At 32.7% G+C, this 21052-nt stretch overlaps 2 protein-coding genes across 2 annotated transcripts in view; one reads left to right on the forward strand and one right to left on the reverse strand.

Annotated features, from left to right (window-relative positions):
* LOC145302084 (cyclin-L1-like) overlaps nucleotides 1–12078 on the reverse strand; it is a 49872-nt gene extending 37794 nt beyond the window's left edge. The window contains exons 1-3 of the mRNA XM_080144631.1: nucleotides 11609–12078; nucleotides 11394–11468; nucleotides 6027–6136 (exon numbers count right to left, since the gene is read on the reverse strand). Of these exons, the coding sequence (XP_080000757.1) occupies nucleotides 6027–6136; nucleotides 11394–11468; nucleotides 11609–11812 (389 nt within the window). The 5' untranslated portion in view covers nucleotides 11813–12078. The remainder of the gene's footprint in view (nucleotides 1–6026; nucleotides 6137–11393; nucleotides 11469–11608) is intronic.
* A 94-nt stretch (nucleotides 12079–12172) lies between these two features.
* Nucleotides 12173–21052, forward strand: part of LOC145302100 (45 kDa calcium-binding protein-like) — a 140220-nt gene continuing 131340 nt past the window's right edge. The window contains exon 1 of the mRNA XM_080144632.1: nucleotides 12173–12785. Coding sequence (XP_080000758.1) covers nucleotides 12388–12785 — 398 coding nt within the window. The 5' untranslated portion in view covers nucleotides 12173–12387. The remainder of the gene's footprint in view (nucleotides 12786–21052) is intronic.

Genomic DNA, 21052 nt, shown 5'->3' on the forward strand with positions numbered 1-21052 from the left:
TTTTCAAGGAATCAGACTTTGGAAACCTTGCTTAAAAAAGTTCCATGCAGCTCCATAAGTTTGACAAAGATTTCCAAGTTGAAAAAGATGCAGCTTAAGGTTAGTGAGTACATCATCCAAAACAGATGAAAAGTGAGACTGCACTTATGAACCCATTTCTCATTAAGCATCCATTTATTCAAAAGAAATCAAAACTTATTAAAATAAGTATTGTTTAGAAAATTTACAAGCCACAGTAAAAGCATGATTATGTATTGAATGATTAGGATCTGAATTTAAGTTCAGTTTGAACTGAAATAGAAAATTAGGTTAAAAAAAAATATGAGATCAAAAATTCAAACCACATGATCTCAATAGGCCAGAACGTAAAACCTTTAAAAAAAAAAATGAAAAAAAATTTAGTCTAATTGGTAAAGTTTAGACCCTGTTTTACTTACTCTACAGCTGCAGCAAGGTCGGTGGCCCCTTCCATGTTATCCATCTCTCTATATACAAATTATATGAAAAGCCAACATCATCTGACAATTGCCAGGGTTTTTTTAGGGGACTAGTAATGAAGTGATGTTGATTTATTGAACACAAGGGGAAAAAAAAAAGAAAAAAAATGAAACTTGACATTTAAAACTAACAGAGCTACTTAGTGGTGGCAAAGCTCGTGTTAAAATGCTTTTAAAACTTGACCTTCTTTGGCAATTGGTTTAAGAAAAAAAAAAATGTTCCCCTCTCCATGCATTTAGTCTCTGCTGATCAAAAAGAATCGACCATAGCCAGGTCATGATGACTGATTTCATAAAATGTTTGTCTCATGCAGAGTTTTTGCTTTGCCAGAATTACAATTTTCATTGCTTTGAATTTTATTTGTCTAAAGAAAATAAAACCGTTTTTCACTCTATGCAGACCTAAAAAAAAAAAAAAAGAAAAAAGGCTAATCTGATGAATAAAAGAATTGTGGTATTGACAGATGAGCAATCTAAAACCAACTTTCTGATAATTATTTGTTGGAATGTGAAGATTAAAGATTGCAATATTTTATTACGTCTTTTTTAACCCAACTAATACATTTCAATATATATGTTCACTTGTAACATACAAGGTTACAATTTAGGAGATCCCATCCCGTGATAAATTCTTTCAGTATCTTCAAAGCACATGGTTATCTGATCTGAACTTTGCAACATCTTTTGAGTTAAAAAAGTTGGGTAGCGAGGACATGATTCCCCTCCTCACCAATTCAGATGGTCAAGTCAGTGTTGTTATATCATCTGGCCATAGCAGCTTTTGATTGGTCAATTCCCATTTACAGTTAGCTAAAGTTCACAGAACCCATGATGATTTTGAATTAGGAGGTGGGAGGAAGTATTCTATAACCGTCTGCTTCACACCAATCATAATCTTTTTAACATTTTTTCTATGCAAGCACATGTTCGATGGCTTGCAGAAATTAACTTCCAAGCTAACCCATCTCTGACCAGGTCTTCAGACTAAATCTATCTTTATCACCTCCTCCCATGCCCCTCCCCCCTTTAAACAAATCTAACCCTAAAATTCTCATCCTTTTTTTCAATGTGACCAAACCGAAAGTTTACTGTTCTACACATATCCATTAATTTTCTTCTGAGGCCATCAGTTTCTTCTAGAGCAGGTTTCTCCTTTACTTCAGCTGTAAGGTTATCGGTTCACGTCCATGAAGATGATGCTCCTCACTAGTAGCTTAAAGCGTTACAAGCACAACTCCTATCAAATGCCTACTGCTACTGGTGGATGCTACCAAACACTTTCAAGTCAAAAGACAAGTAATGTCCAAAAACTTAAATGCCAGCATGAAACAATGAAATTTGTACATAGTATATGCCATCATTTGACTGGAACCATCCTGTTAAGTTTATGTGATCAATAGTGACCCCAATTTTTAGATGACTTTTTTTTTTTTTTTTTTAAATATATGGGCAACGCCAGATAGTGACAATCAAGTTATTTATACATTTGATATGTATAATAATGTTATCGCATAGATTCGGGAGTCGATATTGTATTTTTTTAATGATCTAACCCAGTGTAGTTTTATCTCCGAAAAAGAAATAAAAATCTACTTTTTTTTTTTTTTTTTTTTTGGCTAATACGTTTCAACAGCCTTTATAGATACATGAAAAATTTTAAACTCCATAATTTCCAATTAAAAAAAAAAGACTTGCCTTGGCAAAAAGATCCCACTGTTAATTATTTCCTTAGATTTTTAAGGCTGTTAACAAATAGAGTGGGCCTATACAATGCAAACCCCCATCAGTTTTTCCTATTTCAATCTACAACAGAAATTTTTTTTAAATATTTGTAAGGGGTGTTCAGTTCCCCCCATGTTGGAACCTCTCACAAGAACATGCACACACACATAAGGGAGAGGAATTTACATTTATTAATTTAAGGGCAATGATATTGTCCAATGCATTCCTTATCGGTTGCCATGGTTGTTTTCACGCGTATTAATTGAATATTGAATGCATGCAAAAACAAACATGGCGACCAGTGAAAACAATAAGGAATGCATTGGACAATATCATTGCCCTTAAATTAATAAATGTAAATTCCTATATATATATATATTTTTTTTTAAGAGGAGTGTGCATGTTTTTGTGAGAGGTTCCAACAGGGGAGGGGAGGGGGGTACTGAGCACCCCTTACAAATATTGAAATTTCTTTGTAAATAATACTAGCATGGCTACCTGATGTTGCCCTAATGGAGAAAGGTGGTATACTAAGGATATTGAGAAACCCTCAGCCAGAAAAAAAAAAAAAAAAAAAAAAAAAAAAAAAAGTTAACTATTTCATGAATCAAAACAAAAATAGCAGCGAGTGCCTATGCGACTGCAAAAAAATTAGTGACAGGAGGCAGGCTTGAACCTGTAACGCGAAAGAGGAAAAAAAGAAAGAAGTTAATGCACTAGCTGTGACGGCCACGATGACTTATGATGTCAGGAGTCGAAATAACATAACGAGATTGTTAGGCATATGACTTGCAAAAATGTTCATGCAAAAAGTGACTCCACCTTGCAAAAAATGGCCCAGTTGACCCGCACAGAATTAATCTTTTTGGCCAAATTTTAGATATTTTTCGTCAGAGAGATTGACCTTTCCAATGATATCAATTTTGTCACGGTCCGGTTAGTTTGTCATGTTTTTGGCAGACATAGTAAGACACATTTTCCCTTTTATATAACAGATGGAAGGCTGGAGGATAAGCACCCCATGTCTTTGCCCAGTCATAAAATACGCTTGAATATTTTAGTTTGTCCTGATTTCATATACATTTTTATAGAGTCGTGATTAAAAGTAAAAAAATATTTAGATGCCATCAGCTAGAATCAAAATAGAAAGCAAAACTTTAGCATTCAAAGCTGGTCACGTTACCACTGTACTAACATGACACGCATATGAACTGATTAAAAATAAACTAAGATGAATATGCAAAATATAACTATTTTTTTCAATTTTGACCCCATAAAAACTTAACTGGCTAAAGACCCATAACAGAATGGTCTATAAAAAAGCCAATTATTTGAGAGCCCCTAACACTGCTCTGCGATTTTTAGTTTCAGAAGAGATAGAGTTTGAAAACATGGAGACAGAATTTCATAAATTAGTGTCCAATCGGTAATCTGTTGAAAAAAAGATAAAAAATGTGTGTGTGAGGTGTATAGGTTCAAAGTGTTTTTTTTTGTGTTACCAGCCTTAATATCAGGAAATATTTAACGAGACCTTTTGCCAAGGCAAATCTGATAATAAACAGAACATTGTGGAGTTATAAAGTCCCAATTAAGCCAATGTTTGAAATGCGTTTTTAAAATGTTTGAAACTTATGAACTCTTCTACCAAACTTGATAAAATGTTTACGATTACAGGTCTCGTTTACCATTACGTGGCCAAGAAGGGCTCATTTTACTTTTGATTTATATAGGAAAGTGATCCCCACCATAGTAATCTATTTTGAAAATTTCTGGTGAAAGTGCTCAGTTACACCAACGATCCTCAACATTTTCTTAAAAAAAGAAAAAAAAAAAAAACTTTTAAAGGTTTTGGGTATGCTAAAAACGAATATCGCAGGGAAAATTAACGCAAATAGTTTTGGAGATATAAATACCTGTATTATACAATGTAATTTCTAGTAGTTTGAGTTGGCCACCATCTTTGTTGTTTTAATGAAATGGTTCAATGAGCATGCGTAGACGAACTGTAAAGTTAATTCTACGAAATGCAAACGTTCATGCAACGTCATTTCAAGCTAATTCCACCAAAAAATTACTTTCAAGAAAATTTTAAGGAAATTTCAAGAAAATTTAAAAGAATTTCAATTGCAAGATAATAATAATAATAAAAAAAAAATAATAATTCTGTGTTCAGTGTGAATACAACTACATCGAAGCAATGTCGGAATTTAACAAGTGCGCACACATATGGAAGCAATCCCAGAGTTAGGTTTAGGTTTCTATAATATCCGCTGGAAAATCTTGAAAAAAAAAATTTGTTTTTTTGTTTTTAACTACTGATATATTCTATAATGATGCGCTGAACTAGCAGTATCAGAATTTTTGTAGGAATTTTTGACACCCCTAACACGAAACTGCGAATACAATATAAAAATCTCGGAATTTCTCTGTTAAAAGTGGGTTATTTTCTTTATGGATTATACTTCCAAAATAAACTATTACAGTTGTTTTAAAAGTAATAGAAATATTTTTTTTTTTTTTTAAAACAGTAATGAATTTTCCGAACTCAATATTTTTCAATTTTTAAACTCAATATTTTTCAATTTTTAAATTTTAAAAATCTATCAAAATTTTTCTATTGATTCTATTTTTACGATATTTTCAGGGTCAATGTGAAATTTTATGTTCTTTCCAATAAATCGAATATAATATTTTAGACAAACTGTTTTTTTTTTTTTTTAAATTCACGACCCCCCCCCCATCCCAATTTTTAAGTGTCTATTAAAAAGTAAATACTTAATTTAGTAACCCGAAAGTAAATAATTTACTCACAAATTGAAGAGAAAAGGTCAATACATAATATATTCAAATTTAAAAAAAAAAAAAAAACAGTGTTCTTTTAGAATTTTACCTGTAAAGTTTGAAGTTTAAAACCTTTTTTTTAAACCACGTTTTTTTTTGTTTTTTTTAAAAATGGAACCTTGGTCCTTGCTCCTTTAATTGAAAAAAAAATTAGGGCTTGAATTACATTTTTCGAGGAGTTATAAGCTTGGAAAGACAGGAGGTCGAATAATTCACGCCTCCCATTTTGTAAATGTCTAATAATAATTTAGAACCCGATAAGTACATAATTATTTACTCACAAATTGAAGAGAAAAGGTCAATACATATATTCAAATTTAAAACAAAAAAAAACATAGTGTTCTTTTAGAATTTTACCTGTAAAGTCCGAAGTTTAGAACCTTTTTTAAAAAAAATACTTTTTTTTTTTAATGAAATCTTGGTCCTTGCTCCTTTAATTGAAAAAAAACAATTAGGGCTTGAATTGCATTTTTCGAGGAGTTATAAGCTTGGAAAGATGGGGTGGAATTATTCGCTATTTTCACGAAATTTCTGACACTGCTAGCGCTGAACAGGGTTTGCCATTGTGCTAATTTTCCCAGCAATATTCATTTTCAACATACCCCAAAACCTATAAAAGTCGTCATTTTATTGAAAAATTGTGAGAGGTCTTCAGTTGGCGTAACAGAGCACTTTGACTAAAATTCCTTTCATATTATCTTTAAAGGCTGTTGAAACGTATTAGCAAGAAAAAATTTTGGAGGTAAAACTACGCTAGGTTAGGTTGTAAAAAATACTATTGATATTTAACGATTTCAAGCATTCATTAAGTTATATCCCTCCCCATATGTCGAAGGGAGAGGAGGCAACTAAAAAAAAATAAAATAAAAAAAATAAAAAAAAAAACCTGAAAGAAAATGAAACATTTATGAGTAAGAAAAAGATAAAGAAAAAAAAAAAAAAGAAAGAAAAAAAATCAATACTCACTTTCCACTTCGTAGTTGCTTTATATGATGGAAGACATTTATTGTATCCCGAATCCTTCGAGGACATTCCTCAATTTTCGATGCCAGGTTCATACAAGCCATTGCTACTACCTGTAACAACATAGCAATCACACTTGATTCGGGGTTCAATTCCAAGCATTACATTTCCTACGACTACTGTTCATTGTGAAGTATTTTTTTTTTTAGTTAAAATTCCACGATCTAATAATATTAGACAACAAGGGCATAAAATAGAATTTTATTAACATGCGAGAAAGAAACAATAGATGAAATTTAGTTCCAAAAATGAAATTTAAGACATCCCATTAAAAATTATTTAACTATAAATATTTTAAATATATTTTTATTACTGAAGATCGACCAATAAACATTATAAAGAAAATTTTAATGGTTTTTGATGTTAAATTTAATAGTTGATTTTTTGATCAACACTAAAAATCCATTAAAGTTTGCCGGTAAACCAAAAAAAATGAACACTTCAAATTTATTGCCATAAACATTTCAGAGTTCTGAAAAAACGCTTGGCAAATAGTGATCCTTTTTATGAAGCAAAAAAGGTGCTTATTTAGAAATGCACTTAAAAACACAAAAATCTTTTTTTTTTATCACAGAATGCTAATGTTGTATTCCAAAACTGCTCAAGTAATTTTTTTAGTGCACGTTCAGAAGCAGCACCATACCTGTATTTTTTTTTTTTTTTTTTTTCAGCGGCTTATTATTGAATGGTCACTAATCTACCAGATTATCAAAAATCTTTTTTTCAATATTTAACATTTTTAAGGGGTGCTTTCTTTCTAATATGTTTTCGTAAATCGATCCCCATTTTAGAAGCATCGATTTTTGGGGGCCTAAATTTCGCAAACTTAGCTTTTTTTAAAGCTATTTGGTCGTCAAAATATGCAAAAAAGGCTAAATTCGAAGTTTGGACGAAAAAGTCAATGTTTCCAAAATGGGGGATCGATTTACTAGAACGTTGTATTAGAAACGAAGCACCCCTTAAAAAAGTTAAATATTCAAGTTTTTTTTTTTTTTTTTTTTTAATAATCTGATAGATTAGTCACCATTCAATAATAATCTGCTGTAAATAAAATACAGAGGGGGTACCGCTTCACTATGTGCACCGTTTTCGTTTTTAAGAAAAAAAATGTTACAATCGAGAACTGGCATATTGTTTTTAATTTTCGCAAAATTCAAGGACGACAATTCAACAAAAAACTTTAATCGCTAAAAATAAGATTTAATTTCTTAAAAAAAAAAATAAAAATCATTTTATGTGATTTTTTTTTAACATTTTCGTTCCATGACAAGTATGTAAAGATTTTTTTTTTGTTTTTTTTAATCAAGTGTAATTCTAAATAAGCAACAAAGTATTGAAATGTTTATGATCTTTGGTGTTGAAAATACATCTTAGTCAAATTTTTTGTTTAATTTTGATGTTTTTTATAAATTAAAATAAAAACAAATACGTAAAGAAGCCACATTGAATGATTTAGAAAAAAAATCCAATCGTTAAAATATCAAATTCAAAAAGGCATTGTTTTTATCTTTCAGCCCCCCCCCCCCCACCCATTCGTCTGATTATTGTTTCCAGGTCATAAGGTCAAGTGTGAGTTTTCCAGGTCATAAGGTCAAGTTTGAGCTTTGTAAATTTCTGTGGATTCAATTGGATTCGAAATTGGCTCGGCCAGATTTTCAGCCAACAACCGGTCAAATGCTTTTCTAGTGTTTCCTTTTTTCACGTGTATTAACCGATTTTAATGATCGTAAAGATTCGCATTCTCTTGTTTACAAAGACTTTCTGTTCTCATGAAAATAGTTATCAGAGAATAAAGTGTATCATTTTTTTTCATCCCTTTTACCTAATAGTTGATATATCAATTTTTTTGTTCTTTTAGGCGCGTACGATTTATTTTCACACCGGATTGATATCCAAGATTATTTTAAAGGAGAATCTCGAAAAAAAAAAAAAAAAAAAAAAAAAAAAAAAAAAAAAAAAAAAAAAAAAAAAAAAAGGGCCAAAACAGTTTAAAAAGTCATTTCTTTTTAAGTTTATTCAACGTTATGAAAAAAAGTTCACGGTATTCGCCATTTTCATATTAATTTGCAACTTTCAAATCTTTTTTTAGGCATTCATTAAAACAAATGAGTATATTTCGTGGCCTGGTAGACCAACAGTAAACCCGCCTTAAAAAATTGTTTTCAAGTGGTTTTCGGATGTGCTGAAAACGAATATCGCATTTTTCACGGCACTGAAAATATACTTTTCCACAGTTTTTAAATGTGGTGGTGGCGGCCACATTTGTAAAATTTTACTTGGTTTCCATCTTAACATTTTCTTTTAAAATGACTTCCATAGGTTTTCAGGTATGCCGAAAACGGATTAAATTTTCCGCGAGTAAGTAGTTTTCCTGATATATATTTTTTTTATTGCATTTTCATCCCAAACAAGGCACAGTGCCACTTTGATGTAGGGGAGGGGGCTACTATCTGGGACATAAGTTGTAGAGGTACTATGCAGCAAGATGTCTGTTCAGATTAAACTTAAATTTCTGCATGTCAGTACAATCAGGGAAACAGGAACTCAGAAGGGAATTCCAAAGTCAAACAGTCCCAAGGGGGGGAAAAAAAAACTATTAGAGTGAAGGCTTTCCCAAATCTAGGGATTTCTGTGTAAAGATGGGATTTTGCTACTTGTCAGGTTTTTCGGGTATATTTACATTGAGAGGGTAAAAGAACTTGTCAGAGCACCTAAAGTACTTGTAAAACAAGCAGAGGGATGCAACATTTCGTCGAGGGGACAGTGGCTGAAGCCTAGCCGATAGTGTGGGACCTATTAAGTTGGCAACTCTTTTGAATCCTGTTTAAGAGTAAGAAACTAGTAGCAGATGCATCAGGCCAAATGTGGCAACAATACTCCATACATGGGTGAATAATGGAGACCTTATGGAAGTACAGGATACTCTCAGGCGTGAGTAACTTTCTAGCACGGTAGAGAGAGCCCACCTTTGTAGCACCCCAACATCACATCCCCCCCCCCATATCGAAAAAAGGTTATTTGGTACATATCCGTTATGGAACGAAGTTCTCCGAAAAAAAAGAAGAAAAAAAAAAATTTTCTTTTTTTTTTTTTTTTACAGCGAAAAAATTTGATACCGAGCAAAAGGTTCGATTTTTAGGAAGAAAAGTTAGTATTAAAGATGGGGAGAGAGTGTCGGCGCTTTAAATTGAGTTATCTCCCCGCAGCGAGCGGCGTGTTCAAAAAATTTAAAAGATAGCTGACTTCAACGCGCGGTCATGAAAACTACTCGATCCAATTAAGTGAAATTTTTTTCGGAGATCTTCACTCCAAAACGCGGATACATACCCCCCCCTTTTTTTTTTGCGATATTTTCATCTTTTAATGTCTTGATTAAACTGTACAAGTACCCGTTGTTTTAATAAATTAAGTCAGAAATTTAATCACTTCCAAATTATGTTTACTCTCGAAAAGGTTTTATAAGTGCAGGATTTGTATTACTGTACACACAGATTCGAAAAAGTTGTTAAAGGCAAGATAAGTTACTTTTCTACCTAACTGGATGTTTTTATTTAATGTACCATGTGCATTCAGCTCGAAAAACAGTGTTTACCGATGTATTGGAAAATTAAATATGGCACCCGACTCTTTGACACGGTAAGTTTGGGAAAAGGAGTTAAAAATAAAAAAAAATAGACAAAATACTGTTAAAACCCTACCGAATATATGACAGCCGATGTCAGGGTAACATATTGGAGCGAGTTTCTAACAGTACTTTGTCTTTTTTTTTTTTTTTTTTTAACTCCTTTTCCCAAACTTACCGTGTTAGAGAGCATCGGCCGCCATTTAAAATTTTCCAATAAACAGTTTTTCGAACTGAATAAACATGTTACATTAAAAACACTAAAAACTTAGGTGCTAGTGCACTTACTGATCCGCGCTATTTTTTTAATCGTATTTCCAAGTTTAATTACAGTTATGTTTTTTTTTTATTCAATTGTAAGAATATGTGCAAAACACCCTCCCCATGTTAAGAATGGCTTTTTAAATGTTATTTCGGCACGGATCAATAAGTGCACCACTCACCAGTACAAAAACTTGTCCAGTTAGGTAGAAAAGTAACTCAACTTGCCTTTGATAACATTTGTTATTTGACAACTTTTTCGAACCCGGTAAATTTTCAGATTAGGTCCATCTCCACAATTTTCTTTTAAATTACGACTTTTAACGGTTTTCGGCCATGCTGAATACGAAAATCTTGAAATTTTGCAGAAATAATTAGTTATCGAGATATAAAAAGTTGTATTATGTATTGTATTCTTTGGCGACCATCTTTGTTACGCGCGTAGAATTGTTTATGGCGCGTGCGCGTAAAAACGATGGCCGCCAAAGAATACAATGCATGATACAACTTTTTATATCTCAACTACTTATTTCTTCAAAATTTCAATGCGATTTCCGTATTCAGCATAGTAGAAAACTTATAAAAGTCGTCATTTAAAAGAAAATTGTGGAGGTGGACCTAATCTAAAAAATACCCATTTTAACAAACATCTGTTTAAAGTGCAAATCGCGTAGATGGGACAGACGAAAAATTAAGATTCAAACATTAAAAAAAATTACTCGAGTGCTTATACAGATTAACCCCCACGGATGAGGAATTCAGTAACAGCTGAAAAAAGCGCCCACACAATATAAAACTGATTCCAGAGAATAAAAAAAAAAAAATTGCCCTCATGAAAAGCAACAATTCATAAAACCTGTTAGAAGTGACCCCCCCCCAAATACCATATAAACTATATAAATATATAAATAAAATAAAAACTCAATATAAAAAAATCATTAAGTGTTTTTCGCTTTGAGGAACCCCAGTTGTATTTTGTGTGGTCTAATTTCGGTCATTGTAATTCGTTACGGGATTTAATAAGCCAAGGAATCCAGCCACGGGGGCCGATCTTTACAAATAAAAATTGGATACTTCATATGTTGGGTAAAAAAAAAAAAAAAACAACTTGAAAAATGTGTTATCTGATAAAATTGAAATATAAACATTCGAGATTTTCAGTGCGAAAATTAATTAAACGAGAAATAAATTTGCTTACAAACGGAAAAGTAGAGAAATTCAAAATGGCTTCTAAACGAAATTTGTTGAAAAAGAAAAAAAAATAGAAAACGAGATTATAGTTTATATTTAACAGAATCTATCAAAACGATGACATTTTTTTCTTTTCGCAAAAATGTAAATACTTCACACAGACGAACAGTTTTAGAAGAGACATTAAAAACAAAAAAAATAAACTTTAAATAATATCGAGAACTGACTCAACTTACCTCCATGTTGTGTTTAACAAACGACTTCGAGTAGTAAAATCTTTGGAACAACATTTGCCCCGTCGCCATCGCAACCTATATGTTAAAATAATATAAATATATATATTAGTAATCTGTATACAAATAAACTAGAAAATAATAATATTTAATGAAGTTATACGAATAGAAAATCGAAAAAGTCTTGTGAACAAAAATACAATATGGCGTCTCCGTACCTGAGGTAGTTTGAGAAGGATCCCGGCAGTTTGGATCATTTCGCATCCAATTATGCGTAAATCGATTTCCACTTCGGAATCCAGGCCATCTTGCATGGATGGCGTTGGCGATAGTCGATCTTCTGGTATAAGAATATTTTCCAACGTAATAACCACTTTACTGAAAGTGCGAGTTGGCACGGGAGACTGCTTAAGATCCGCCATCTTGAACAAGACTAATTCACCGGCGATTCCAAGATGGTGACTGCTATGTATTATCAATACGCGGTAACGCTTCTAAAAGGCAACAAGTTTGGTAATTAATACGTTGAAAAATAGTATTATTTAGTTGATTATAAACTTAAAAATATTTAATAGATTAGTTATATTGTTTATATTTTGACAAATATTCCTTTAAAGATGTTTAATAAAAGATTTTCAGTGTGGACTATTTTTCTTTAAGAGTGCAATGATTATCTGTTAACTAGCTGCGACAAGGCAACCGGAAGTACTTAGCATTCTGGGAACGAAAACGTTAACAATAAATAAAATAAAAGAATGGGAAAAAAAAAAAAATAAATAAATAAAAATAATAAAATAAAATCAACTAAAAAAAGAATCCAACCACAAACTTGACACGTTGCAAGAAAATACGAAAAAATATATGATATGCTGAGTAAACTTATTTTTTTAGATTAATATCAGCTGTAACAACATTTATATAGTTGCGTCCGTTAAGAAGCTTCCTATATTTATTTTATAATTGAAAAAAGTAATTAATTGGATAAAAAAGATTTGTGATGATGATGAAACCAAGATGGTCGGACTCATCATCACGATGGTATAACAACAATAACAACAATAACAATAATCTTAATGCAAACAATAACAAAATCCGTCTAATTCGTGCTTATAATTTGAATAACAAAATTATGGGTGATCAACTGCGTTACGTTTTTCTGGTTGTGTTGATATTCAGCTGTTTTCTGGAGAATGTTGTTGGGAAATCCTTGGATATTCCGGCGGTAAATTCCGTGGACAGGTTGGCTCCCCCGGATCATTTAGAAGGGGTCAAAATGGAGCAAGACGGACATTTGAACAAAAATTTCCGAAAAGAAATCTTCCTGGGCGACCTGGAAGACTTTGAAGATATACCCTACGACGAACGGAGATCGAAACTCGACGAAGTCTTCGATAAGTACGTTTTTTTTTTTTTTTAATTTTTATTTATTTATTTATTATTTGCATTATTCTCGTAACCAATTTGTTATTGACATAAAAATATTTTTAGGTGAATTCGTTCTGAAACATCTATTGTTAAAATTTCACAGTAAATCAATGAAATAAACCGCTCTAAAAAAAAATATATATTAAAAAAAAAAAAAAATAATAATAAAAAAAAATTTTTTTTTTTTTTTCCTCAAGACAGGACAAGCAGAATTTCCTCTGCATGAAAAACAAACACACGGTACTTTTACAAAATTTGAACCGGACTTTTTATTTTGGTATTTTTTAAATAGAATTTACAAGTCAGTCATTTTTTTTTACGTATATTTTGTTTAAAAAAAAAAAAAAAAAAAAATGTTTTAAAAATTGGGAGTTACTAGGACGTCCCCCAATATGAAAGGGTGAATGCGGTATTATGGTGAAAGAAGATACTAGCTGGGAGAAACTTTTGACTTTGTTTAGTTCTGGAGTGACAAGGATGACCAATGACCCCCAAAATCCCTCCTTTTGAGTTGGCCATGTGCCTAAGTTTTTTGTTCACCGTTAATTGTACTGTATTTTTTAACATGAATAAAAGATTTAATATCTCAAATTATTAGGTGAAAGTACAGAATAGTTAATAAAGCCTCCTCCTTAAGTTAAGAATGGATTTCTAAATAGTCATTTTACCATACTTAACTGGTTGCACAACTCTTATACATTAAAAATACGATAAAACTCAATAATTCTATTTTTACTTCTTCTACTTTTAATTTTAGTATTCATGCTAATTTAATCAGGACACGTAAATACGTAAATATATGTTTTCACCTGCAATGCCCACCAATGTACACAAAACACCAATAATATGGTAATGTTGACACATACAGGTCCTATGTTGAAACGTAGACGTCATGGCCATGTGTCATGTGACTTGTGTTTATGTAAAACACGACCTCATGAAATGTTTGAAACTGAAACGAAATACGTTTTAATAGTTTGTGTCATGCTTCAATTTTGACTTGTTTTATTTAAAAAAAAAAAAAAAAAAAAGACGCAACAACTTTTTTTCTGATTTTTTTTTTTTTTTTTTATTAAAAAAATACATGTTATATGAGAAAATCCTCACATAGGTTTTGCTTCTGGCAGAATGGAGGAAAACCAAACAGAATTACAACAGGCTCACTTTTTAAACTTCAATGTAAATTTTATTAAAGCAAAAATTGTAAAAGATGTGTCATCTTCAGCTTTCTGCCATTATTGGCTGTTAACGTTCCCGAAGGGATAATAGTTGGTCTCCGATAAAAGCTGGTTAGGAAATTCCGCTGACGAAGAACAGCGCAGGTTGAAGAGTTGAGATATTTTTCAAGAGGGATACTGCAAGTTGGGTTGCCACTAGGAGTCCTCTGTGGATTCAGTCCAATGGCGGACAAACGACAGGTCAAACAGTAGACCTTAATTTCGTCTTTCACAGACATTAATAGTAATGAATAAGGTCAATTAATGCAGAGCACAACATCATGCAAAAAATATAAAACTTCGCCCGACATAAGGGCATTGGTGTTTGCAAATGGTATTTCGCCCCACATTTGGGCATTAAAACGTCTCATAGTGACAAGGTAATTTTGAAGCTTTGAGCCGCGAGTGAGGATTCTATATCCAATCAATTTCTTAGAACTGCACGCCTGTGGAACTCTGTTCCGTCTGCCTGCTTCCCACCTGACTACAACTTGGATGTGTTCAAGTCCAACGTTAACAAATTCCTAATGAACCGCCCCCTTAAGTAAACACTTCATCAAATCTCCACACTAACGTAATGTACTTGCAATAACCCTTATCCCTGAGTGGCTTCCGGGCCTTGATAAGTGGTGATCACTGTGTAAAAAAAAAAAAAAAAAAAAAAAGCCTGCGTCTTTTTGAATTCTGTCGATCTAAAAAGATAATTTTAGCGCCAAGAACATCCTTGGCAGTTAGTATTAACATGCAATCTGATTGTTTCAAACAAAATCCGTGGGCGGACAAACCGTCCAATAAAGAACCTGCTTATTTCTGCAGAATTTCTTACGGTTAAGGTTTTTAAAGACCACAGTTGCAGAGGAATTGAAGTTCTTAGAAAACTGCAACAACTTTTTTCTGACTTTATTTTTTTAATGTTAAGGTTTTGACTTAAACAACAATAAAGAAAAAAGTAATCGCATCTTTAGCTTAAAAAAAAAAAAAGGACGGTAGTTGCAGAAGAATTGGAGCGAAAATGTAGCTATAATGAATTCTTGATAACAATGAAAACATTATAAAAAAAACAAACAACATAGACGCAAGCATTGTATGAGAGGTTAAACACCTTAAAATGTTGAAAAAAAGTTGTCACAGTTTTCTAAAAACTCCAATTTCTCTGTCTTTGAATTAAAAACCTTAACATTTATTTTTTAATGAAAAAGGTTGTCACGTCTCAGTTAAAAAAAGTCCGAATTAGCCACAACCACTATCAACAATGTTTCTAAATGCAGCTTCCATAAACAAAGTTTCTTTCCTAGAACTGTGGAATATTGTTCCACTGGCTTGCTTCCTTGTTGAATACAATATGGTAGTCTTGAAGCTCAATGTAAACAAGTTCTTGTCAAGCCTTAAATAATCAATTTCTACCCAACTTACACCATTTACAATTACTTCACTACCTCCTTTCATCATTAACCTTTATCCTCGAGTGGCCTTCAGACCTTGATAAGTTGTGATTTCCTTATAAAAAAAAAAAGCATATTTTGTTTCAGTTTCAGACATTTCCTGGGGTCGTTTTACATAAACCCAAGTCATGTGACACATTGGTGACTATGACGTCTGTTTCAGCATAGGGCCTGTATGTGTCAACATTACCACCTAAACTAAGTTGATAATCTTGATTCTCCCCTCACATTAAAACGACCTTGCATCTTACTCTTTCCTCGTGGGGAGGCAATTAGATTGAAACTCCTAATTCTAAATTGTCTCCCTTTGCTTAGCTTTCAAATGCAAAGTTTAATGCATACGTGTCTTAGCTAGTTGGTTTTCTTCAATCATAACTTTGGCAAACATCATTCTTTGTAAAATTTGTAGACAATAAATGTGTGTTTTTAACTCCGACATTAAAGTGAGACAACATAGGACCAAATTACATATATATATATATAGAACAATATATTTATTATGAACAATGGAAAAAACATAAGAGCATGTGTGTGTACATGTGTGATCAGACATTGTTCTGATATGTTCATTGATGTTGTTGGTGAAATTAATTCAATTGTTCATTGCAGTTCATTAATTTTTATGGTGAAATTAAGTTAGGCTTACCTCGAATATTTGCACATGTGTACAGGCAGAAAATTGTCCTTCTGCGTGCGTGTATTTTTTTGGGGGGGGTGTAGAGCGATGTTTTACACGTATGTTCATTGTTGTCGAGGTGAAAAAAGAAAAAAAACAGAAGTGAAGGGAGAGAGAAGTAAAAGAGGAAATTGGTGTTGCCCCCCCCCCCTGTCTGCCAAAGATATGGTCAAAAGGGGCAATAATTTTTCTATTGTTTCCCTTTTACAATTTGTGTCTGCGTGTTTGCGCCACATACGCAAACCTGATATAGCGGTTGTGATAGTTGCTATACATTTAAGCGCCTTTATTTGAATTTCTTTTTCGACTTGGGTGTTGTTTAGCATTTTAAAAAGCCACATTATCTACTTCATCGTTGAGCAAGCTTGTAAGGAGAGAGAGAGAGCTTGTCATTCACTTAGAAATAATATGTCCGGTTTCATCTCCTGTAATTGGGTTTCAACCTCTGGAAGGTTGGAACGTAGACCCCTGATGTTGGAGAAGGTGACCTGGTAGTAGGGGTCTAAGTTTGACAAGATGCACCGTAAGGTCAGAGGTGTCATCATCCGAAATGTTGTGCAAATAACTCAAGATAAGAAAAAATAGTTTAACTGATCAAAATACAAATTATCAATCCTCCTTTAAAACATTCAAAAACAAAATAATTTTTTGTTTCATCAAAACATCACCATGCTAACAGTTTTTTTTAATTACTTGACTTTATAGTGTAAATATTATTTTTGAAATTTTTTCTTTCGAAGCAAAACTTGTAATACATGACTAGATTTTTTTTTAATTGTTTTTTTTTATTTGTTCTCGTAAAAGAACTTTTGACTAGCAAAATAATATGTGAATATCACTAATCTATCTAAATAAATGTCACTTTTATATATATGAAAGTGACATTTATTTTGAATTGTTTGGACTATTATTCTCATCTTAGTTTTTTTTTTCCCCACAACGTTTCAGCCGATGTAACCTCCGAGCATCTTCAAGTGCATTCACACTGGATGTTATTGGTGAATAGTGAAAAATGTTTTTTTTTTTTTTTTTTTTTTGCTTTCCCAACGAACATAACCATTAAAAATTCAAAACACAAATAGCACTAAGTCTATTTGTTTTTTTTAATAAATCCGGGTCCATTCTATTTTTTTTTTTTTTTTTTTTGATATGGTGTTTGTATAAATTTTTTTTTTAATATGGTGTTTGTATATATATATATTTTTAATATGGTGTTTGTATATATATATTTTTTTTAATATGGTGTTTGTATATTTTTGAGATGAGAATTGATAATTATTTTTGGGATTGTTTGGATTCTCAAAAACATACAATCATCATAACAAAAGTGACCTTGTCTGTTTGAGGAATGGCCTCTATCAAAGTCCTGTCAATTTTTGGTCTACAGACTGGAAACTTGATCTATAGGGAATTTGGGCCTATGGAACAAATTCTGTTTGGTCTTTAGCCAGTAAAAGTAATGCTAATGGGTCGAAATTAAAAAAACAAACTGGGAACTAGATAGGTGTAAGTCAACTTAAAGTGCTCATCTATGTATGCGCAAATATACATTTATACATTGTACAACATTATTTTTTATGCTTTTATATGCGTAAGGACATACTATAGATGGTAACGAATAAGACTGAAGAGCTATATGTTTTGGTCTGGATTCTAGCTGATGGCATTGAAATCAGTTTTTTTTTTTACTTTTGAAATTACTACTTTATACTGCGTCGAATATAATAATCGATAGAATTGGCTCTACAATAATAAATACGAAATCAGCATAAATTATTATATATAACTGTACAATCGAACAACGCTGGGCGGCCTGCTTGTGTATTATGTAATAAGAGCAGTTGTCTGTGTGTATGTTTGTTTGTACATCAAGTTAAAAGTTAAAAAACCCCAGCAAAATGAAGACCCACATAGTTGATAAATTCATGGTCAGCATTGCCCTGGATAATTAATATCTAAAATTTAAAACTGATTATTAATTCTTTGGGGGTCAATTGGGTTTTGTCAGGGTAAGGTGGCGGTTCAATCATTTCTAATGTTATGCAGTATAGAAAGGAGATTTTAATGACTTGCATTATTATTTTCAATAGCTTGAAAGAAGACAGGAATGGGCTGGGCAGAGTTGATGTAGTAAAACAGGAAAGAGAGGCAGATTGAGAGATGGAAGTAAATATATCTTTCACTTTTGTTTTATATCAGCCGAGCAGTGGCGGGTAACCTTAGTAGTCTATCTATATATATATAAAAGGCAAAATGTGTGTGTGTATGTATGTATGTTCACTTTTTGTGTGTGTCTACAAAAAGCTTTTTTCCGAGGCCTTCTCAGGGGGGGGGGTCGCTCATTCTTAAAACTTTTTATATCGTGTCTAAATAATAATATCTACGGCTTAACAACGGAGGTCGCCTGTCTATTTAATTTGCCCGACTTTTACCAGCTCGATGCGTCTTCGAAAAGCGAATGATGGGGCCGGGGAAAACAGTAACTGGCTTGCAGCGCAAAACTAGGTCAAGCATCATGCCACTTCCTCGCACCTGTATATTATACTTTATAAACCCTAATTTAACACGCTTATCAATTTCTCTGCCCTCGTGGCCGAGATGGTTAGGTGGTTGGCTTTTTTCCCTTTCGTTTCCACCTTCGCGTCAAGGCTTCGGTGTTCAATCCTACCTGCCTACTAAAACCCTTTTTTTTTCTTTTACACCTCCAAACACCCGGCCAACGTTTTTTTTTTTTTTTAAACATACATACCTCCAAACCCCTGGGCAACGCCGGGTATCCCCTGCTAGTCTATATATAAAAGTGTGTGTGTATGTGAGGACAACTCTCAACCTATATACTCAATGAATTTTTGATTTACAGACTTGAAATTTGGAAAGACATGTGGAAAACTTGTTAATCAGTTTTCATCCAGAAAAAAGGCTGCTAAGGGGTCAAAACTGAAAAACGTGGCGAGGGGGGAGGGTCATCAGATTTTTATCTGTTTGTCAACTGTTTCACGAATGCACATGCGTGGCTGCATTAGCTTTTTTTCCTTGGATTGGCCAACTTTCCATTTTATGTTTTACAAATTCTGCCGCATCCTGTGTTGTCACATGTATTTCATATGACATCGTGATTAGTGATTGTCTTAAGATGCGCACATGTTGTCTTCATCAAATGAGATGAAGCTATTTATGTAATTAAGGTTCAGATGGACATCAGTATCCACTCGTATTTACTAGCATCTGATTTCACTAATCACAAGTGTCGCAAATCAGCTGATATATTTTTCTTTTTCTACATTTTAAATATGACGACATATAAAAATATGAGTTTATTTTAAAATACAATTATAAGATTTAATTTTGTTGCATTCGTTGATAATTCTTTTTAAAATTCCAATCACTAATCCCAAACCACCTAACCCTAACCCTAACCCTAACCCTAACCCAAACCACCTAACCCTAACCCTAACCCTAACCCAAACCACCTAACCCTAACCCTAACCCTAACCCTAACCCAAACCACCTAACCCTAACCTACTAATCCTAACTTAAATCCCTAAATGTTTATAGAGTGATTAGGATTCAACGATAATCCGCTTCAAGAATGTAACAAAAAAGCTGACATTTTGTTGTTTGCTTACAGAGATAAGTCAGCTGAAAAAAATTAGATTTTTTTTTTAACAGAATTTGGCTCCCAAGTGAGATCTTTTGAATCAAAGGCCCTGGCTTCAAAGTGAGATCTTTTGAAAAAAAAGTCTCTCTCTCACCTGAATATGATCTCTTTTGAAAAGAGGTTGTGATTCTGGCAATAATCGTTGATGCTAAATCTGCTTCATCACGTCTGCTTGCTGCAACCTTCATATAATCACGTATAGCAATAAATAGAAGAGCCATTTGTTGTTCATATTATTTGGAGGTGATGGGTATATTTGTGGATAAAATGAATACACTCATAGCCAGGATGATGGCTGAATTCTTAGAAAATGACCTCCAGTCTGTTTGTATTATTTGGATTCATCGGACTACTGTTCTCATCTTGAGTGTCATTTTCACAACATTTCGGTCAATGTAACCTCCGACCTTCTTCATGTGGATCTTGTCAAACTCAGGGATGTATGTTTCTGTTGAACTCAGAGAATTTGGATAGGATTTTGAATGGAACATTTTATTTACTTCATGGAGGTAGCATGCTCTTGTTCCATCAGCCATGACTGGATAGAGGTCCTAATAATTCCCAATTGTATTTTTTGGTTGTCCACACTGAGAATTGAATCGTCAACCTGAAGGAGCATATCACTTTTACAATTGATTTTTTTCCAAGTATTTTAATTTTGACCAATAATACGAATAACCAAGCTTCATCTCAAATTCAGGATAACGATTTGTTATCACGTAATCAAGTAAGGTGTGTAATATCTTTCAAATACTTTTGTAGACATTGGTATCTTATATAACTTGTGACACTCCCCTCTCCAGTTATATGCAAATTAGAAATTTGTGTTCAACTAATCATATTTAATCGTTTGCAGTCGATGTTGTGCCCGGCATCAAAAAACTTTGGACAAATGGTTGATATGCCATAAAACGGACAAACCAAATCTTAAACGAGCAATTTCCTCTTCACTTGTAAGACAATATCCCTCTTGTATGGAAATCACTGTTGAAAAAGAAAAACACAGAAAAGGATTGTCTTTAAGTGTTATCATATACGGAAACGGCTACTTATCGAGCTTTGCTTAGCAATTGCTTAGCTATTAAGGTTGGAGGAGACGTGAATATAATCACACAATACATAATTATATTATTGAATTTTAATGGATTCTACTGTTCACGTCGTCTTTTTGAAGCTATAGCAAAAATAAATGTGTACGATAAAAGATATCTGTATCATCATAATTATGCAAAGACAGTCTTAGA

The sequence above is a fragment of the Euprymna scolopes genome, chromosome 2 (assembly GCF_053919585.1).
Source record: "Euprymna scolopes isolate OS-2025 chromosome 2, ASM5391958v1, whole genome shotgun sequence".
NCBI lineage: Eukaryota > Metazoa > Mollusca > Cephalopoda > Sepiida > Sepiolidae > Euprymna > Euprymna scolopes.